Raw genomic sequence first — 18,320 nt, forward strand, 5'->3', positions numbered from 1 at the left:
CAGGCACCTCCTGGATTTTCCCCTATAGATGGTGATGGAATAGAGTTTGGCAACAACTGTTGAGAACACAGAAACACTTTTCTATGCTAAGTGCTTCTGTACATGAGAGATCCACGACAGTTTACTTTTTCACTCTACTCTCTGGATGTTTACTTACTGCTCTCAATAAATGCATTAATGGTGCAAGTGTTTATGTATTGTTAGTTTAGTTTAATTTAAGTCTAAAAAGAGAAACACATCTAAGGCTACGTTCACATTAGCGTTAAGCTAATGTGCGTCGGGTTTGCGTCGGCGACGCAGCGGCGACGCATGCGTCATGCGCCCCCTATACTTAACATGGGGGACGCATGCGTTTTTTTTTGTTGCGTTGTGCCACACATGCGTCTTTTTTGCCGCAAGCGTCGGACCAAGAAAACGCAACAAGTTGCATTTTTCTTGCGTCCGATTTTCGGCAAAAACCGACGCATGCGTCGCAAAATGCAGCGTTTTTGCGTGCGTTTTGCCACGTTTTTGCGTGCGTTGTGCGTTGCGTCGCCGACACAGCGGCGCACAACGCTAGTGTGAACGTAGCCTAACAGACCACCTTTTCTTAGTAATCAATACTGAGATATTGGTATTTTTGCTAATTTCTCTGTTGTGGTAGATAAGCTCACTCAGCGGTAGACAGAGGTAGAAACAGGAACACTGTCTCTTTAAATACTTCACTGGCTTATTAGTTACATGTGGCATAAACCACGGTGAAGTAAAATAAACACGTCCCATTGGGCAAAACTGGAAGACAAAACAAAATGGTATCTCACACTCCATACATCTGCGGGGATCCTCCCGCTCAGGTTTAGCAAAACCACATGGTTCAGTTTAGCACCAACGCAAGCACTTTCCTGGAGTTATTCTCCAAACACACTGAACACCAAATGCCTCTGGAGGCCGACTATTTAAGCCCCAGATCACACCCTGGGGTGGAGATAAGGTGGACAACTTCCTACCCGTTCTATGGTTGTTCACAAATAAACCAGACCTTCAACAAAATGGCTAAATAAGCCTTTCTCTACATTTAGTGTGCTGGAGCAAAACATCTGGGTTTTAAATCACTGAAGCCAATAGCCTCAGTCAGAGGCGTAGCTAGGGTTTTGGTTTAGGGGGCCCCTAACCAGGTAACCTTGATTACAATTTGGTGACGCGCCCTAATAGTGGAGGAGAACCTCAGCAGATGACCGCGCTGTTACTGAAAATAATCTCTATACAAAGACCAACATGGATATTACTGCCATATGGTCAGTGGGAGATACCAGTCCTACAGAACATAAGAGATCACAGCACAGTTACAGATAATGAATTACCGCTGACGTTCTTTCTGATGGAATCGCTCATTTTTCCCGTCTTTTCCATCTGGCCCAGACCAACATGACAACTTCTTCCAGTACAACTCGTCCGCAGAGAATACAATAAAGACACATTTAACTTCTCATATTCCAGCCACATCACCATCTATTCCCAACCTGCACAAACTCCTCATCCTGCTGATACCCCAATGCTGAGCCGCTGCTGCCGTATGTGTCCTTATTATTGCACCTGATACCCCAATACTGAGCCGCTGCTGCTGTATGTGTCCCTATTACTGCACCTGATACCCCAATACTGAGCTGCTGCTGCCATATGTGTCCCTATTAATGCACCTGCTGTGTGTTTCTCTGTGCCCTCTAAATTCTAAAGCACCCCTCTATAATATAGTAATGCAGAGTGCAAGTGCCCCAGAAAACAGTGCCAATATTTTGCCCCCTAGAAAGTAATAATGCCCTGTGTGCCCCTTTGATAGTCACAGTAACCTGAGTTCCCCTATAACAATAAGTGCCCACTTTACATTTAATAATGTCCCAAGTCTCCCCCTGTACAGCTCCCCTATACACAGCATGATGCTCTCTTATACACAGTATAATGCCCCCTCACTGTATAGTACCACCCACACAGTATACTGACCCCTTAGTAGCCCCCAAACTGTTTGATGGCTCCAACACTGTATGATGCCCCCCTAGATAGCCTCCATATACAGTAGCATAATGCAGCAAATAGTCCACAATATAGTATAATGCACTCCCCATAGGCAGACTCTATAGCATAAGGCAGCCCCCATAGTCAGATCCTGTAATAAGGCAGCCCCCACAGGCAGACACTGTAATAAAGCAGCCCCCATAGTCAGACCCTGTGATAAGGCAGTACCCCCATAGGCAGACCCTGTAATAAGGAGGCAGACCCTGTAATAAAGCAGTACCCCTATAGTCAGACTCTGTAATAAGGCAGCCCCCCATAGGCAGACCCTGTAATAAGGCAGCAGCACCCATAAAAAATAAATAAATAAATACTCACCCCTCTTCTTCCTGGTTCCTGCACTGCTCCCGCTGATCTCCTGACAGCGGGCGCCGGGCAGTGACATCATCACGCCAGCTGTCAGTGTCAGCGACGCGAGACACTGACGGGGATGATGGGAGATGGAGCGCAGCGCTCCTTCTCCTATCAATGCGATCAGCTGTATCGACTAAATGCCGGTACAGCTGATCTTCCGATGACGACGAGGAGCCCACTGCTGGCACCGGGCCTCCCCGCCTGCTCAGGGGCCCCATAGCGGCCGGGCGGCAGAGCAGGGAGATCGATTCTCCCTGCTCTGCCACAGCACGTAACTGTATCGGCGCGCGATACAGTTACAGTGAAAGTAGCGTAGCTCCAGGTGGGCTCCCTCAGAGCACTGGCCCCGGGGTGCCAGCACCCTCTGCCCCCCTGGTAGCTACGCTACTGGCCTTAGTGAAACATATCTCCTCTCCAGCACTATGCCAGTGACTTTGTCACAATATGTACAGTATACAGTATCGTGCAAAGGTTTTGGCCTGTTGTGGAATATTCAGAATGCTTTGAAAAATAGAAGTTTTAGTAGTTTATTTTTATCTTTATTTTAATTAACAAAATGCAAAAAAAAAGTGATTTAGAAATCTAAATGTAATTAACCCCTTTCTGACCTCGGACGGGATAGTACATCCAGGGCCGTATTTGCCACTAGGCACGTGAGGGCACGTGCCTAGGGCGGGGACACTGCAGGGGGCGGCACCTGAGCAAGGTTTGGTGTTTTTTTTTTATTTTTTTATTTTTTTTAAAGCTGGGTCACCTCCCGACCCGCCCCCCGCCTCCCTGCCCCCCCGCCTCCCCGCCTCCCCCCTTGAAGACGATACTCACCTGCTCCAGCGATTCCTGGTCTCGGCGTCTGGAGCTCGTCCTGAATGAGCGGTCAGGTGATACCGCTCTTCTAATTAAGGTCATGAATATGCGCATATTCATGACCTTAATTAGCAGAGCGGTATCACCTGACCGCTCACGCAGGAAGAAGGTGCAGCGCACCGGGAGTCGGGACAGCCAGAGGGACGTCGCGGCCGTTCGGTGAAGAACAGGTGAGTATGACTGAGGGATGGGGGGACAGGGGAGGGGGGAAGAAGGAGGACGGTAAGCCGCGCCATTCAAGATGGGGGGTGGAATATGAGCCATGCATACGGGGGGGGGGGGTTAATATGAGCCATGCATACAGGGGGGGGGAATATGAGCCATGCATACAGGGGGGAGGGGGGAATATGAGCCATGCATACAGAGGGGGGGTTAATATGAGCCATGCATACAGAAGGGGGGTTAATATGAGCCATGCATACAGTAGGGGGGTTAATATGAGCCTTGCATACAGAAGGGGGGTTAATATGAGCCATGCATACAGAAGGGGGGTTAATATGAGCCATGCATACAGAAGGGGGGTTAATATGAGCCATGCATACAGAAGGGGGGTTAATATGAGCCATGCATACAGGGGGGGGGATATGAGTCATGCATACAGTAGAGGGGTTAATATGAGCCATGCATACAGAAGGGGGGTTAATATGAGCCATGCATACAGAAGGGGGGTTAATATGAGCCATGCATACAGGGGGGGGGAATATGAGCCATGCATACAGAAGGGGGGTTAATATGAGCCATGCATACAGAAGGGGGGGTTAATATGAGCCATGCATACAGGGGGGGGGATATGAGCCATGCATACAGTAGGGGGGTTAATATGAGCCATGCATACAGAAGGGGGGTTAATATGAGCCATGCATACAGGGGGGGGGGAATATGAGCCATGCATACAGAAGGGGGGTTAATATGAGCCATGCATACAGAAGGGGGGTTAATATGAGCCATGCATACAGAAGGGGGGTTAATATGAGCCATGCATACAGGGAGGCGAATATGAGCCATGCATACAGGAGGGGGGGTCATTATACAGTATGAAGAACTGTGTGTGGCCATAATACAGTATTGAGCATCATGTGTAGCCGTTATACAGGATGGAGCATCATGTGTGGCCATTATACAGTATGGAGCATCATGTGTGGCCATTATACAGTATGGAGCATCATGTGTGGCCATTATACAGTGTGGAGCATCATGTGTGGCCGTTATACAGTATTGAGCATCATGTGTGGCCGTTATACAGTATGGAGCATCATGTGTGGCCAATGGCCATTATACAGTATTGAGCATCATGTGTGGCCGTTATACAGTATGGAGCATCATGTGTGGCCGTTATACAGTATGGAGCATCATGTGTGGCCGTTATACAGTATGGAGCATCATGTGTGGCCATTATACAGTATGGAGCACTGTGGCCATATTTTTTCGGTTATAATTATTGTATATAAAACAGTGTGATCAGCAGTGCTAAATGGCTGTGGTTGGGACGTGGATATGGGTGTGACTAGTTGTGAAATGGGTGTGGTCAGAGGCGTGGCCTAAAATTTGCCGCGGCGCACGTAGTGCGCCGCAAGCTTTATACCTCCTTCCCTTCAAAAGTTGGGAGGTATGGTACCACATTTGCCAGATCATGGCAAAGTGCAGCAAATCCCATAGGGAATGAATGAGGCCAAACGCAGTGTTGCTGTAAGTGATCCGTTACGTGGCACATGCAGAAAAACTGACGGATCTGCTGCAAAAGGCGACTTTCACATCAGCGATTCTTGCCAAAGTCACTGCCGATAGTGTCATACTCACCAAAGGGGGAGGCAAGCTAAAAGTGCCTAGGGCAGCAGAAACTCTAAATACGGCCCTGAGTACATCCAAGGTCAGAACAGCTGACTAGGGTTGAGCAAAACGGATCGGTCATTTTCATAAGTCGCCGACTTTTGGCAAAGTCGGGTTTCATGAAACCCGACCCGATCCCAGCGTGGGATCGCCCATGCGGTACACGATCTTCGCGCCAAAGTCGCGTTTCCTATGACGCTTAAAGCGCCATTTCTCAGCCAATGAAGGTGCACGCAGAGTGTGGGCAGCGTGATGACATAGATCCTGGTCCCCACCATCTTAGAGAAGGGCATGGCAGTGATTGGCTTGCTTTCTGCGGCGTCACAGGGGCTATAAAGGGGCGTTCCCGCCGACCGCCATCTTACTGCTGCTGATCTGAGCATAGGGAGAGGTTGCTGCCGCTTCGTCAGAAGCAGGGATAGCGTTAGGCAGGGTAAATTAAGCCCCAAACCGCTTGTGCTGTAGCGATTTCCACTGTCCAACACCACCTTTTCTTTTTGGGACAGTGGAGGCTCGATTTCTGTGCAACAGCTCTGTAGCTTATAAGGCTTAGTCCAAAGAAAGAAAATTGAGATCCAGCTCCATAAAAGTCCAAAGTTTAATGAAGTCCTTATTAAAATACAGACAGGTAATAGTGTTCCCTCCGGTAGTGTTCCCAAGTGTGAGACGCAAACGGCAACGCGTTTCGATCCAAAGATCTTTTTCAAAGCCATACCTGTATCTGAGTGTGTTTCCTCTTTATAGAGAGAACCACCAATCAGATTAAACTATAGGATCACATGACATAACTAAAGGTCCTAATAAAAACATTGACAACATCTATATGTATATACAGTTAAAAAATTCATTTTATATTTAACAGTAATGCAACATCGTTTCAGTACGTTTATTTAATCCCATCGGGTGTCTGGTATTCAAATGGAAAATCCAATACGCCTCCCGTGTAAGGAGACGTCTTCTCATATCTCCACCCCGCCGAGGTATATGCACCTGTTCTATGGCCTGGACCTGGAAATTAGCGGTGTTTCGCGCATGATGAGTCACAAAATGTCTAGATGCTGCTGATATATTTCTATTATTACTTGTAATGTTAATGATATCATGCAGGTGTTCTCTAAGGCTACGTTCACATTTGCGGTGTGCGCCGCAGCGTCGCCGCCGCAACGCACCGCATGCGTCGTGCGGCCCTATCTTTAACATTGGGGCCGCATGGCGCCGCATGTACATGCGTTGTCATGCGTTGTGGTGCGTCGTACGCCGCATGCGGCGTTAGGGCGCACCTGCCAGGGCGCGGCAAACGCAACATGTTGCATTTTTTGGGCGGCGCAGACTTTTTAAAAAACGCATGCGTCGTGTTTGCGTCGTGTTTGCGTCGTCGATGCGCCTTTTTTCCCATTGACTTGCATTGACAACGCAGACGACGCAAGTACTTGCGTCGTGATGCGTTGTACGACGCATGCGTTTTTCTTACAAAAATGCAAAACATTGTCTAGACTTTGTCTAGACACTTAAAAAAAGCACTATATATATAAAAAAAGGGGTGGGGGTTTGCCATTGTCTTTCACCAGGCTATCCACACAAGACACTGAGAGGAGCAACCTGCTTTCCAAACCTGTAAGTATATATTTCTCTTTGCATAATTTTTTTTCTGTGTTTTATTTTTTTTTTTGATTTAATTTGTGCAATGTTTGCTCTGTGATATTGTACGGTTATGGCACTGTAGGTTGTTATTGAATAATAACATTTTTTTTAATGTGTTTCTGATATATGCTGGCGTTTCTTGTGTGCGGCCTTGCTGGGTTTGGATTGGTTTTGGATTTATATTTTGGTTGTTCTTGTGTCATGCGGATGTTCAATGCCTTTTTTTTGTAAGATTTTTTATTGTAAAATTTGTGGTGCATGTCTTTTTCTGGCTTCTATTGTTGGGGTAACCGTATGGCGTTTTCTAGGCTCATGTCTTGCTGGGTTTTATTATGCTGTTGGCATTTTTTTTTCTTTCCTTGAGTGTCTTTTCTTGCTGGTGGGGGGCTACATTTATGATGTTTCATTTGTATTGTATTGTTCCGTGCTGCTATATGCCATTCGTTTTCTGTATGGCTTCCATATATATATCTCCTGTCTTTAATGTTTCCATAGCCAAGTGTGTAGTATTTATTTTTTTTTTTTTTTTAGTTTGGGCCCTTTTTTAAAAATTTCTTGTGTTCTCTTTTCTATTTGACTATGGTTTTTCTTTGGGTTGCTGTATATTGTCCTGTAATGTTTATTGCTTATTATCTATAATGGTATTTATCGCCTTTTTCAGATGTATTTCTGTGGTAGATGTCACCAGATGGTGTTGTTTTGGATCATGTCTTGTTGCTATTGTAAAGTATGGCGTGCAGTTTGCTATTTCATTGTGCCTTTTTTTTTCCTCTTTATTTTTGTATTTTTTTTTTTTTTAAATTTGGACATAGGTGTCTATTTTTGCTTAATTTTGTTTGGGTCTATTCTTGTATTGTTTCTTCTATTGTCTTCTCTTGTAATGTATGGCGTTGTGGTGTCGCTTTTTGAGTTTGCATTGTCCTATCAGTCAACAGTCAATTGTGGTTGTTTTAATGTTTTATTGTATGTGGCATTGCTTTGAATGTGATTTTTTGCTCATTTTTTCATTGCAGAGCAAACTTGCAATAATGGCGAGTTCTCCAGCATCTGGCCAATCGGCGAGGGGGAGTGCGGTGAGTAATTATGTCCAGTTGCTTACTATTCGCTGCCATTTGTAGCATTGTCACTAATTTTTGTATACATTTTTTTACAGGCTTCTTCAAGTGAGGGGGAAGGCACACAGCGGGAGCAGGGAGATCGGTGCCAAGATGGGTCGTCAGGCCGGCAAGTGAGTATTTGTTGTTTTTTTTTTATCTTTTTTTTTTTTGTGGCATCCTGCTGGGAGGAACATTAGGAGCAACCTGGTTTCACTAGGGCTGTTTACTAAGCTTAATTACATATAGCTTTTCAGGGCAGCAAGTATTTGGGGGAAGGTAACATACAGTTGAACTCCCTGCACAAAAACATTCAAAAATACAGGTTTAGAAACCATCAATATACATACATAAAATGGCAAAGGATAGGGCAAAGGTACAAATCATGCCAGGTGCTGATGATGGTTGTTTATATTTGCCTATTTGTAACCTTTTTGTTTTCTATTTTTTCTAGGTTTCACAACGGGACCACAGGGACAGTATCGATGTGGAGCTCCTGATCTCCAGCATCCAGGAGCGTGGCCCGTTGTGGGACAGCCGTGACCCCCGGCACATGGACCAGGTGGTTTCTAGGCGTTTGTGGGCAGAGGTGGCAAAGTCGCTGTGGGATGGCTTTGACAGTGCCTCCGCCAAGGACAAAGGCACCTTTAGTGAGTATTGCTGATACGCTGCTATGACCCATCTTGCCAGGATAAACACAACCGTGTGTGATGCTATCAACGCCTAAACTTTGCATCACACACGGTTGTTTTATCATTTTAAAATGCTACATATGTAACCTTTTTTTTTCTTTGCATTCACAGTGACAAAGTTGAGGACCAGATGGCGATCCATAAAGGACCGTTTCAATAAGGGGCTCCGTGCAGAGGAGGAGCAATCGAGGAGTGGTGCTGCTGCGGCCAAGTCGGTTCCATATAAATACAACCGCCAATTACAGTTCTTAAGACCGGTCCTTGGCCGCCGACAGTAAGTATTTTGTCCACATACCATATTGCACATTGGACATTGCCCAGACACATATATTGCACAGCCACATAGTACATTGCCCAGCCACGTACATTGTGCATCCACACACATAGTATGTTTGCAGGCCACTATATCGCAGCCACATAGTACACGTTCTAGCCACGTATCCACATAGTACATTTCCCAGGCACATAGTGTCTTGGCCATCAATGTAGTCAGCGTAGCATATTGGCCATCCACGGTATTTTTTTTAGGTTTAAGCGAGAGTCCTTGTAGTCCATGACAGGTTACGTTCTGAGTCAGTGTAGTTCTGATCGCAGGAATAATGATGACGTCTCGATCACAAGATCCTAACGTCATGGACATTCCTGCGATCAGATCAGCAAAGTTTTTTTTTGTTTTTTTTTTTAAATTTTTTTTTTATAGACCTTAAATTTTCTATTATTTTTGAGACATAGACGGCATCTTGAAATTATTATTTCACACCAAAATTTTTTCAAAATATGACAGGGGTATGCATTGCCTTTGGCAGAGGGAATGTACAGTCATTTTCTGCCGTCGGTATGTCCATGATTGTTATCGTGAGCCCTAATGGTCAGCTGGCGATAACAATCAGCAATTTATTATAGGCCACACAGAGTGAGAGACAGGGGATTGTAATGTTTTGTTGTGTCATGTAATGAACATTTTTTTACAGGAGTTGGCGTATGTGATAGTTTATTAATTGAAGACTAATTTTTACATTATCTTTTCACAGGACACACAGCAGCACCCTCCAGCGAGCTCCCCCCTGTGAAGCGGAACTTCATGGATCGCCATCTGAGCCGTCACAGCCATCCCACAGCGACAGCAGGCCTGCACCACCATCATCTGGAGAACCGGCTGCCGGTACGTCAGGTTTTCCCCTGCCCGAGGCCTCTGGCGCACCTTCGTTCGGGAATTCCCGACAGCGCCAGCGGGCCTCGGACAGGTCAGTCATGCCTGAATTTTTGCACTTGGGCACGGTGTTCCAGAACGGTTTCAAGGCGTTGAGAGATGAAATGTCCAGTATGGGACGGCGCCTTGAAATCCTGGAAGCCGAGCTCACAAATCCGGCAAAACATTTTTTAAGCACAATTGCTAAGGGCATGGTGGAAAACCTTACGCCGGAACTCCAGATTTCGGTGATGCAGGACTGCCACAATTCTTACGTGAGGGCTCTGCAGCAGTCTCGGGTCGCGCAGTCAGCGACACTGCCCGTAGTGCCGTCGCTGGCTAGCGTGACTCCGACTACTGCTGCAGAGTCACTCCAGCCACCCCACCCTGGTCCAAGTGCCGGGCGACGCCACCACAGCCACCATACCAGTGTGCGGCCCACTCCTGCTCCTGCCAGGCCCTCATCCTCCCGTAGGAGTGCTTCTGGGGGAGATGCCGCCGAAGGCAGGGAAAAAAAAAAAAGAAAACATAAGAGGAGGCACACAGACACACACCCAGAGGCACAGGTTCTGGCTGCTCCAGGACACACACCATCTCGTCGTGGCTCTAGCCACAGCAGGAGCAGCCAGGGCCAACCAAGCCAAAAAAGAAGGCGGCTTGTGTTGCCTCCTCCCTCCTCCACTGACGAGGCGGTCTCCCCAGTGTACCCTGCGGGGGGTTTGGACCTGCCCTCAAGCCTCCTTCAGTATGGCGGCTCCTCCTCCTCTACCACTCCCACTCTCAGGTCCAGAACTCGAAGCTACCGGTCACCGCTGGTAGCGGATGTTGATCCACCCTCGGATGTTGATACCCCCTAATTTGCTTTTCCCTTTTTTTCTGTTTCCCCCCAATAAAAATTTATTTTTTTGTATACAATATTTGGTCTTCTTTTCAAGTACAATGCTCGGTAATTCACTCCGTGCGCCGTTTATTTGTGCTTCAAACGCCTCATATATGCAATGTCAGACAGTATTTTTGGATTTTTTAATTTGACCGTTTCTTTGGGTGTCGTTCATTGCTGTATGAGGTGTTTCCAAACACTAAAGTGTATGAGTTATTTTCAAAGAAAAAGGGTATGTGTCCACGCTCAGGATTGCATCCGAATTTGGTCCGGATTTTAATTCAATATTTGTAGCCAAAACCAGGCGTGGGTAATAAATACAGCAGTGGAGCATATGTTTCTATTCTACTTTTCCTAATTGTTCCACTCCTGGTTTTGGCTTACAAATATTGATGAAAAAACCTGAGCAATTCAGGATGCAATCCTGAACGTGGACACATACTGTAAAGGTACCTTCACACTTAACAATGCTGCAGCAAAACAGACAACGATGCAATTCACTGCAGCATCGCTATTTGGGAGCTGGAGAGCTGTCTGTGTGACCGCTCTCCAGCGACCAACGATGCCGAGGTCCCCGGGTAACCATGTTAAACATCGGGTTGCTAAGCGCAGGGCGCACTTCCGATGTTTACCCTGGTTACCAGTGTAAAATGAAAAAAAAAAAAAAATATTCACAATCGCATCCCCCGGCGTCAGCTTCCCTGCACTGACTGAGTGACGTCCCTCACAGCAACGCTGTGCTGTGCATTCACTTTACGGCCGGCGCTCACTCAGTGCAGGAAGTGGACGCCAGGGGACGCGAAGATGAGTATATTTATTTTTATTTTTTAGTTTACAATTAACACTGGTAACCACGGTAAACATAAGCGCGACCATGCGCTTGGTAACCCGTTGTTTACCCTGGTTACCAGTGTAAAACATCGCTGGTATCGTTGATTTTGCTGTCAAACACAACGATACACGGCGATCTGACAAACAAATAAATATGGTATGGTATAAATTTTGTCTTGGAAGCATGGTAGAAAACGTAAGAAATTTTTTTTATTAAAACACAACATTTTAAAAACAAAGGTTTACAAGTTTTTTAGATAAGGCACATTTACATTGGTGAACTATTTTTAGCATAGTCACACCAGAATACAGTCCAACAGTTTATTACACCATTGAATCTTGCCATGACAGACGGCCAACATCTGACACAAAATAGGCCGCAAAACGGTCCCTCATCTGCGCAATTTCCACGCTTGACCTCAGAGGATGATCATGGAAATTGGGCAATGGGTTGGCTATGGTTTCATCCAGATCAACGTTCAGTCTCTCTTTGGACAGAATAAAATTGTGGAGAACCACACACGCCTTCACCACCTCATCCACTGTCTCAGTTTTCAGATTAATGGCGGATCCTAATATCCGCCATTTAGAGACAAGGATGCCAAAGGCGCACTCCACAGTCCTTCTGGCCCTGGACAGTCTGTAATTGAACACCCTTTTCGTGTGGTCCAAGCCCCGACTTGAGTAGGGTTTCAATAGGTTGGCAGACATTTGGAATGCCTCATCCCCAACCACAACAAATGGCATCGCAGGGCCTTCGGTGTGGGGAAGAGGTCGTGGCTGGGGGAAATTGAAATTGTTGCCATATAATTTTTGGCCCATATCAGACTCTTTGAATGTGCGCGAGTCATTTGACCGGCCAAAAGCACCAATGTCGACTGCCAGAAAACGGCAGTCCGCACCGGCAATTGCCATCAGCACAGTGGAAAAATATTTTTTGTAGTTATAGAAAAGGGATCCACTTTTCCCTGGCTTGGTAATACGAATGTGCTTGCCATCCACCGCGCCAATACAGTTTGGAAACGAACACACTTCCTCAAATTTCTCGGCGTTGGCCAACCAGATATCGCTTGTAGGGACGGGTAAAAATTCTTCCCGGAGGTTATCCCACAAAGCGCGGCAGGTCTCAGCAATAATTCCCGAGAGAGTGGAGACTCCAATCCGGAACTGAAATTGAAGGGATCGCAAGGTCTCTCCGGTAGCCAGGAAACTGCCAAGAAGATAAAGAAATTACATTAGTACATTGCAATTTATAAGGGTATGTCTCCACTGTCCGGAGACGCGGCGCTATCGTTGCAGCGGCGAAGCCGGTCGGCGATAAGCCCCGCCCCCTTCCTGGGACGCAATGGTGCCGGATGTGTACAGTACACATCCGGGATCATCGCACCCCTCGCCGTAGGGCCCTGTGATATACCTTGCGGGGACGCTGCGTCCCCGCAAGGTGTACGGACATGCTGTGTTCTGAAAAGACGCGCAGCATGTCCGGAGTCGCAGGGCCTCCGCGTGCGGGTTTCCACGCATAGTGGAGACGGGATTTCATAAAATCCCCTCCACTATGCTGGAACATCTGGACGCTGCTTGTTTGACGCTGCAGCGTCAAACAAGCTTACTGACCGTAGAAACACAGCCTAAAAGTACATTGACCATACCACCCCCAACAAAAATTAAGAAAAAAAAAAAAAAAAAAAGGGAAGATGTGAACGTAGCCGAACATATCTCAAGTCATTCAAACAGCTACATACCGTAGAGTCACCAGCAGCCGCTCCTCTGCGGATATAGCTCTCCGGAGCTGAGTATCCTGCCTGCTGATGGCTCCTTCCACCCGACGCAGAAGATACCGGAAGCTCTCCTGAGACATCCTGGTGTACTCGAAATACTTCTCCAGGTTCTCATTCAGTTCGCCAAACAAGCTATGGTATGCTCCACGGCTCTCCCGGACTTCCAAGATAGGGTGTATCCAAAATCTGCGATGAATCCATCTCCGTTTTTCTCTTTCTCTTTGATGAGCACAGGCGACAGCATAGGCATGAGCCAAGGCTAAATCCATCTCCATATCCATGATAACACTGTCCAAGGGACGCTCCATCATGAATACCAGCAAATGGGAGGAATTCATGTCTGCCATGGTATATATACACAATTACATAAACACCAACCCTCTTCTAGCCATTGGTGGCCCTTATCTATTGTGTAGACACTTTTTTTGGTGGGTGGGATGAAGAATGACTCACTGCACAAAAAACGCATGCGGCGCAAAACGCTGCGTTTTTTGTTGGAAACGCAACTGCGTTTACAAAAAACGCTGCGTTTTGCGCCGCATGCGTTGAACGCATGCGGCGCAAAACGCAGCGTTGTGCATGCGTTGTGTTGCGTTTTTGTCTGCGTTGTGCGTTGCGGCGGCGACGCTGCGGCGCACACCGCAAATGTGAACGTAGCCTAATACGGGTTTTGAGTTTTCTAGACGTGCAGCCCACATATGAGATATTGCATTCCTTGCAGTTAATTTTATACACCAAGTTAGTGGAATTACAGTTAATATATTGTTTGATACTGAACCTAATCGTACCTTCTGCATTTTGGAAAATTTTCGCTATCAATGCATGTTTGCATGTGCTGCAATTATTAGTACCACATCTAAAAAAACCGGGGTAATTTAACCATGTTTTTTTCTGCCCCATGATTTGGGAGTGGTATAAACTGGGAGATATTTGACTCCCTATAGTTGGAGCCCGTCTGGATACTATATTAATTCCTGACTTTAAAATATCATTGAGATGTTGATCTTCATGGAGGATGGGCAGATATGTCTGAATAATATTTTTTATTTTATTGAATTGAGGACTATATTGAAAACATATATATGGCTTTTTTGCCTGATCCAAATCTGTCCTCCTTTCAGAATTTATTAATTCGTTCCGATACTTTTTTTCTACTATTTTCTTTGCTCTATTAATTGTCCAGTTTGGATATTTCCGATTTTTTAATTTATCTTCAATCTGCTTAAATTCTCCCTGAAGATCTACTTGCATAGAGCAATTCCTTTTGATCCTAGTGAACTCACCCACCGGAATTGCCCTAATCGTATGCTTACTATGACTACTATCAGCATGCAAAATGGTGTTGCCACTAACCGGTTTATGATGGGTTTTTGTTGTAATATTTAAATCAATAGATCCGCTGAGTTCTAAATCCAAAAAAGAAATATTGGTCCTATCAAATCTATATGTGAACTTTATGTTATATTGGTTCTCATTGAGATAATCGACAAAGTGTGGTATGGCAGACACACTGCCCCCCCATATAATGAGGGTATCGTCTATGTATCTGCCATACCACACCATGCTCTCCAAATAGGGATTGGCCACCGAAAAAACATATTCCATCTCCCAAAATGACATGACCAGATTAGCCAGTGAAGGTGAATATTTGGCACCCATGGCCACACCCGTTTTTTGCATATAAAATTGGCCATCAAAGGAAAAAAAATTACTAGTTAGCAGGAATTGTATTACCATCAACAAATAATTAATTAAATCCATGGAGTAATCACTGAATTTCTCCAAATGGTATTGTATTGCTAAAAGCGCTACATTGTGAGGGATGCACGTATACAGGGAGATGACATCGCAACAGACCCATGAGTAATTACTTTGCCATTTTTTGCTGTTCATAACCCGCAATACCTCCTTGGAATCTTGTATATATCCTGGAGTCCGTTTAACTAATGGTTGGAGGAGAGAATCAACCCATTGACAGAGCTTTTCATTACATGAGCCCACTCCCGATACTATTGGTCGCATGGGGGGAGTTCCTTCTTTTTTATGAATCTTGGGTACCCCATATATGATAGGGAGAATCGGGTTTTCTACCATAATATAGTCTATTTGTTTTTTAGTTAGTACCCCTAGACTTTGTCCCTCCTTGATAATAATATTTCTTTTGGTGATAATTGCACTGGACGGATTAGATTTTAATTTATCATATGTACCTGAATCGGACAGCAATTCCATCATTTTATTATGGTAATCTATTGCATTCAATACTACTACTACCCCTCCTTTGTCTGACATCTTTATAATAATGTCTGTCATGTCTTTCAGTTCTTTCAATGCATTCTGAAATCTCCTGGATATATTGCTCCGATTTCTTGTAGTGTTGTTTTCATTTTGACTTTCACTGTATAGTTGTCTAAGTTCCCTCTCCACAGCTTCCTGAAAACGATCCATGCATTCGGACCTATCTTGCACTGGATAGTAATATGGATTTTTCGTTTCAAATACTTGAGAGAAATTTGTTCTATTTGAATCAGACGTCATATCAGGACCCAGTTCCTGCAGCATGATCAGTGTCATTTGATCTTTAAAATCCAAATTGGAAAATTCATTTTTTGCTGTATTTGAGGTAGTACTAATTGTCTGTTGTATATCTTCCTCAGACATTTCCCCTTGTAAAAAATGTTTTTTAATAGTCAGGTTTCTAATAAATTTGTTTGTATCCATGATAGCTGTAAATAAATCAAAATTTTGATCCGGCACGAAATTTAAGCCCAATGACAGTACTTGAGTCTGGTCTGCAGTCAAGGGTCTATCCGATAGATTTAACACATTTACATAATTATTTATTTCTTGTGAAATTTCTTGTTGCGTGTTGTCATCCCTCCTCCGTTTATGTTTTCTCCCCCCCCGTCTGCTGCGTTTTTTGACTGGCGATGATTATTCTTTGGGGTATTCACCCTGTTTTCATTAGATGACATCTCCGAAGCATTGCTTTGATTGTCAGATGAGTCCTGGTCTGAGGACGTAAAATAAACATGCGTTTTGGTCTTTTTTCTAAAATTTCTGCGTTTTTGGTGAGACTGGCTCTGTTTAAGTATGGATTTAGGAGTTCCATTATCGTAAGTCCATTTTCCCCATTCATACACCATATTAGTCTGGTAATCATTAGTGTCTCTAGTAAACTTTCTTTTCTTCCGCTCCATAATTAAATTTTCCAGCGCTACCACTTTTTCATTAATTTCTGCCATCAATGAGTCATATTGTACATCCGTTTTATGTTTCTCCATCTGAAGATTTATATCATCAATCTCTTGTTGAACGTTCTTTAGTTTGTTATCCTCATATTTGATAATAAGTTTCATGAGGTTACAAGAACATATGCTCAGAATGGAGTTCCATTCCTCAGAGAATTGCTCCGAATATATCGTTGTGGGCAACTTCTTAATACGTAATCCTCTTGGGATCATCTCTTTTGCCACATAATTATTTAAAGTGGTCTGATCCCACCAGATTTTTGTTTCCTGCATCATTAAAGTTTCCAGTTTATTCAGATTATCCTTGAGATCATTATTACTTGTGTCTCCCATTTGCTGAGTAGAAAACACCTGTGCGGCTTTTCGTACTCTGTCCCTGGATAAATCTGTAGCCATGTTGCAATATAAAATGAATAAGCGTCCTCACGTACTTGGGTCACTACCCGGTTCAATGTGGTTAAAATTACACACATAAAAATTTTTTGTGGGGAGCACAAAAAATGGGAGCACGGCAGTCCAGCAAATAGAATGTATAAAAAAGAAAATAGTAAGCCAGCTCACCATTGATGACTGCAGGTGCACGGAACTCTGTTTGCAGGAAGCCAGGCGTAGTCCAAAGAAAGAAAATTGAGATCCAGCTCCATAAAAGTCCAAAGTTTAATGAAGTCCTTATTAAAATACAGACAGGTAATAGTGTTCCCTCCGGTAGTGTTCCCAAGTGTGAGACGCAAACGGCAACGCGTTTCGATCCAAAGATCTTTTTCAAAGCCATACCTGTATCTGAGTGTGTTTCCTCTTTATAGAGAGAACCACCAATCAGATTAAACTATAGGATCACATGACATAACTAAAGGTCCTAATAAAAACATTGACAACATCTATATGTATATACAGTTAAAAAATTCATTTTATATTAAACAGTAATGCAACATCGTTTCAGTACGTTTATTTAATCCCATCGGGTGTCTGGTATTCAAATGGAAAATCCAATACGCCTCCCGTGTAAGGAGACGTCTTCTCATATCTCCACCCCGCCGAGGTATATGCACCTGTTCTATGGCCTGGACCTGGAAATTAGCGGTGTTTCGCGCATGATGAGTCACAAAATGTCTAGATGCTGCTGATATATTTCTATTATTACTTGTAATGTTAATGATATCATGCAGGTGTTCTCTAATACGGGTTTTGAGTTTTCTAGACGTGCAGCCCACAAAAAAAAAAAAAAGCCATATATATGTTTTCAATATAGTCCTCAATTCAATAAAATAAAAAATATTATTCAGACATATCTGCCCATCCTCCATGAAGATCAACATCTCAATGATATTTTAAAGTCAGGAATTAATATAGTATCCAGACGGGCTCCAACTATAGGGAGTCAAATATCTCCCAGTTTATACCACTCCCAAATCATGGGGCAGAAAAAAACATGGTTAAATTACCCCGGTTTTTTTAGATGTGGTACTAATAATTGCAGCACATGCAAACATGCATTGATAGCGAAAATTTTCCAAAATGCAGAAGGTACGATTAGGTTCAGTATCAAACAATATATTAACTGTAATTCCACTAACTTGGTGTATAAAATTAACTGCAAGGAATGCAATATCTCATATGTGGGCTGCACGTCTAGAAAACTCAAAACCCGTATTAGAGAACACCTGCATGATATCATTAACATTACAAGTAATAATAGAAATATATCAGCAGCATCTAGACATTTTGTGACTCATCATGCGCGAAACACCGCTAATTTCCAGGTCCAGGCCATAGAACAGGTGCATATACCTCGGCGGGGTGGAGATATGAGAAGACGTCTCCTTACACGGGAGGCGTATTGGATTTTCCATTTGAATACCAGACACCCGATGGG

At 44.4% G+C, this 18,320-nt stretch overlaps 1 protein-coding gene across 1 annotated transcript; it reads left to right on the plus strand.

Annotated features, from left to right (window-relative positions):
• The first annotated feature begins 7,760 nt into the window (after positions 1 to 7,760).
• LOC143767014 (uncharacterized) lies at positions 7,761 to 10,711 on the plus strand. Its single transcript, XM_077255032.1, has 5 exons — positions 7,761 to 7,805; positions 7,886 to 7,960; positions 8,281 to 8,476; positions 8,630 to 8,792; positions 9,550 to 10,711. The coding sequence occupies exons 1-5, from the start codon at positions 7,761 to 7,763 to the stop codon at positions 10,562 to 10,564; spliced, it is 1,494 nt and encodes a 497-aa protein (XP_077111147.1). The 3' UTR covers positions 10,565 to 10,711.
• Positions 10,712 to 18,320: the final 7,609 nt, after the last annotated feature.

This window comes from Ranitomeya variabilis, chromosome 4, assembly GCF_051348905.1.
Source record: "Ranitomeya variabilis isolate aRanVar5 chromosome 4, aRanVar5.hap1, whole genome shotgun sequence".
Taxonomy (NCBI): Eukaryota; Metazoa; Chordata; class Amphibia; order Anura; family Dendrobatidae; genus Ranitomeya; species Ranitomeya variabilis.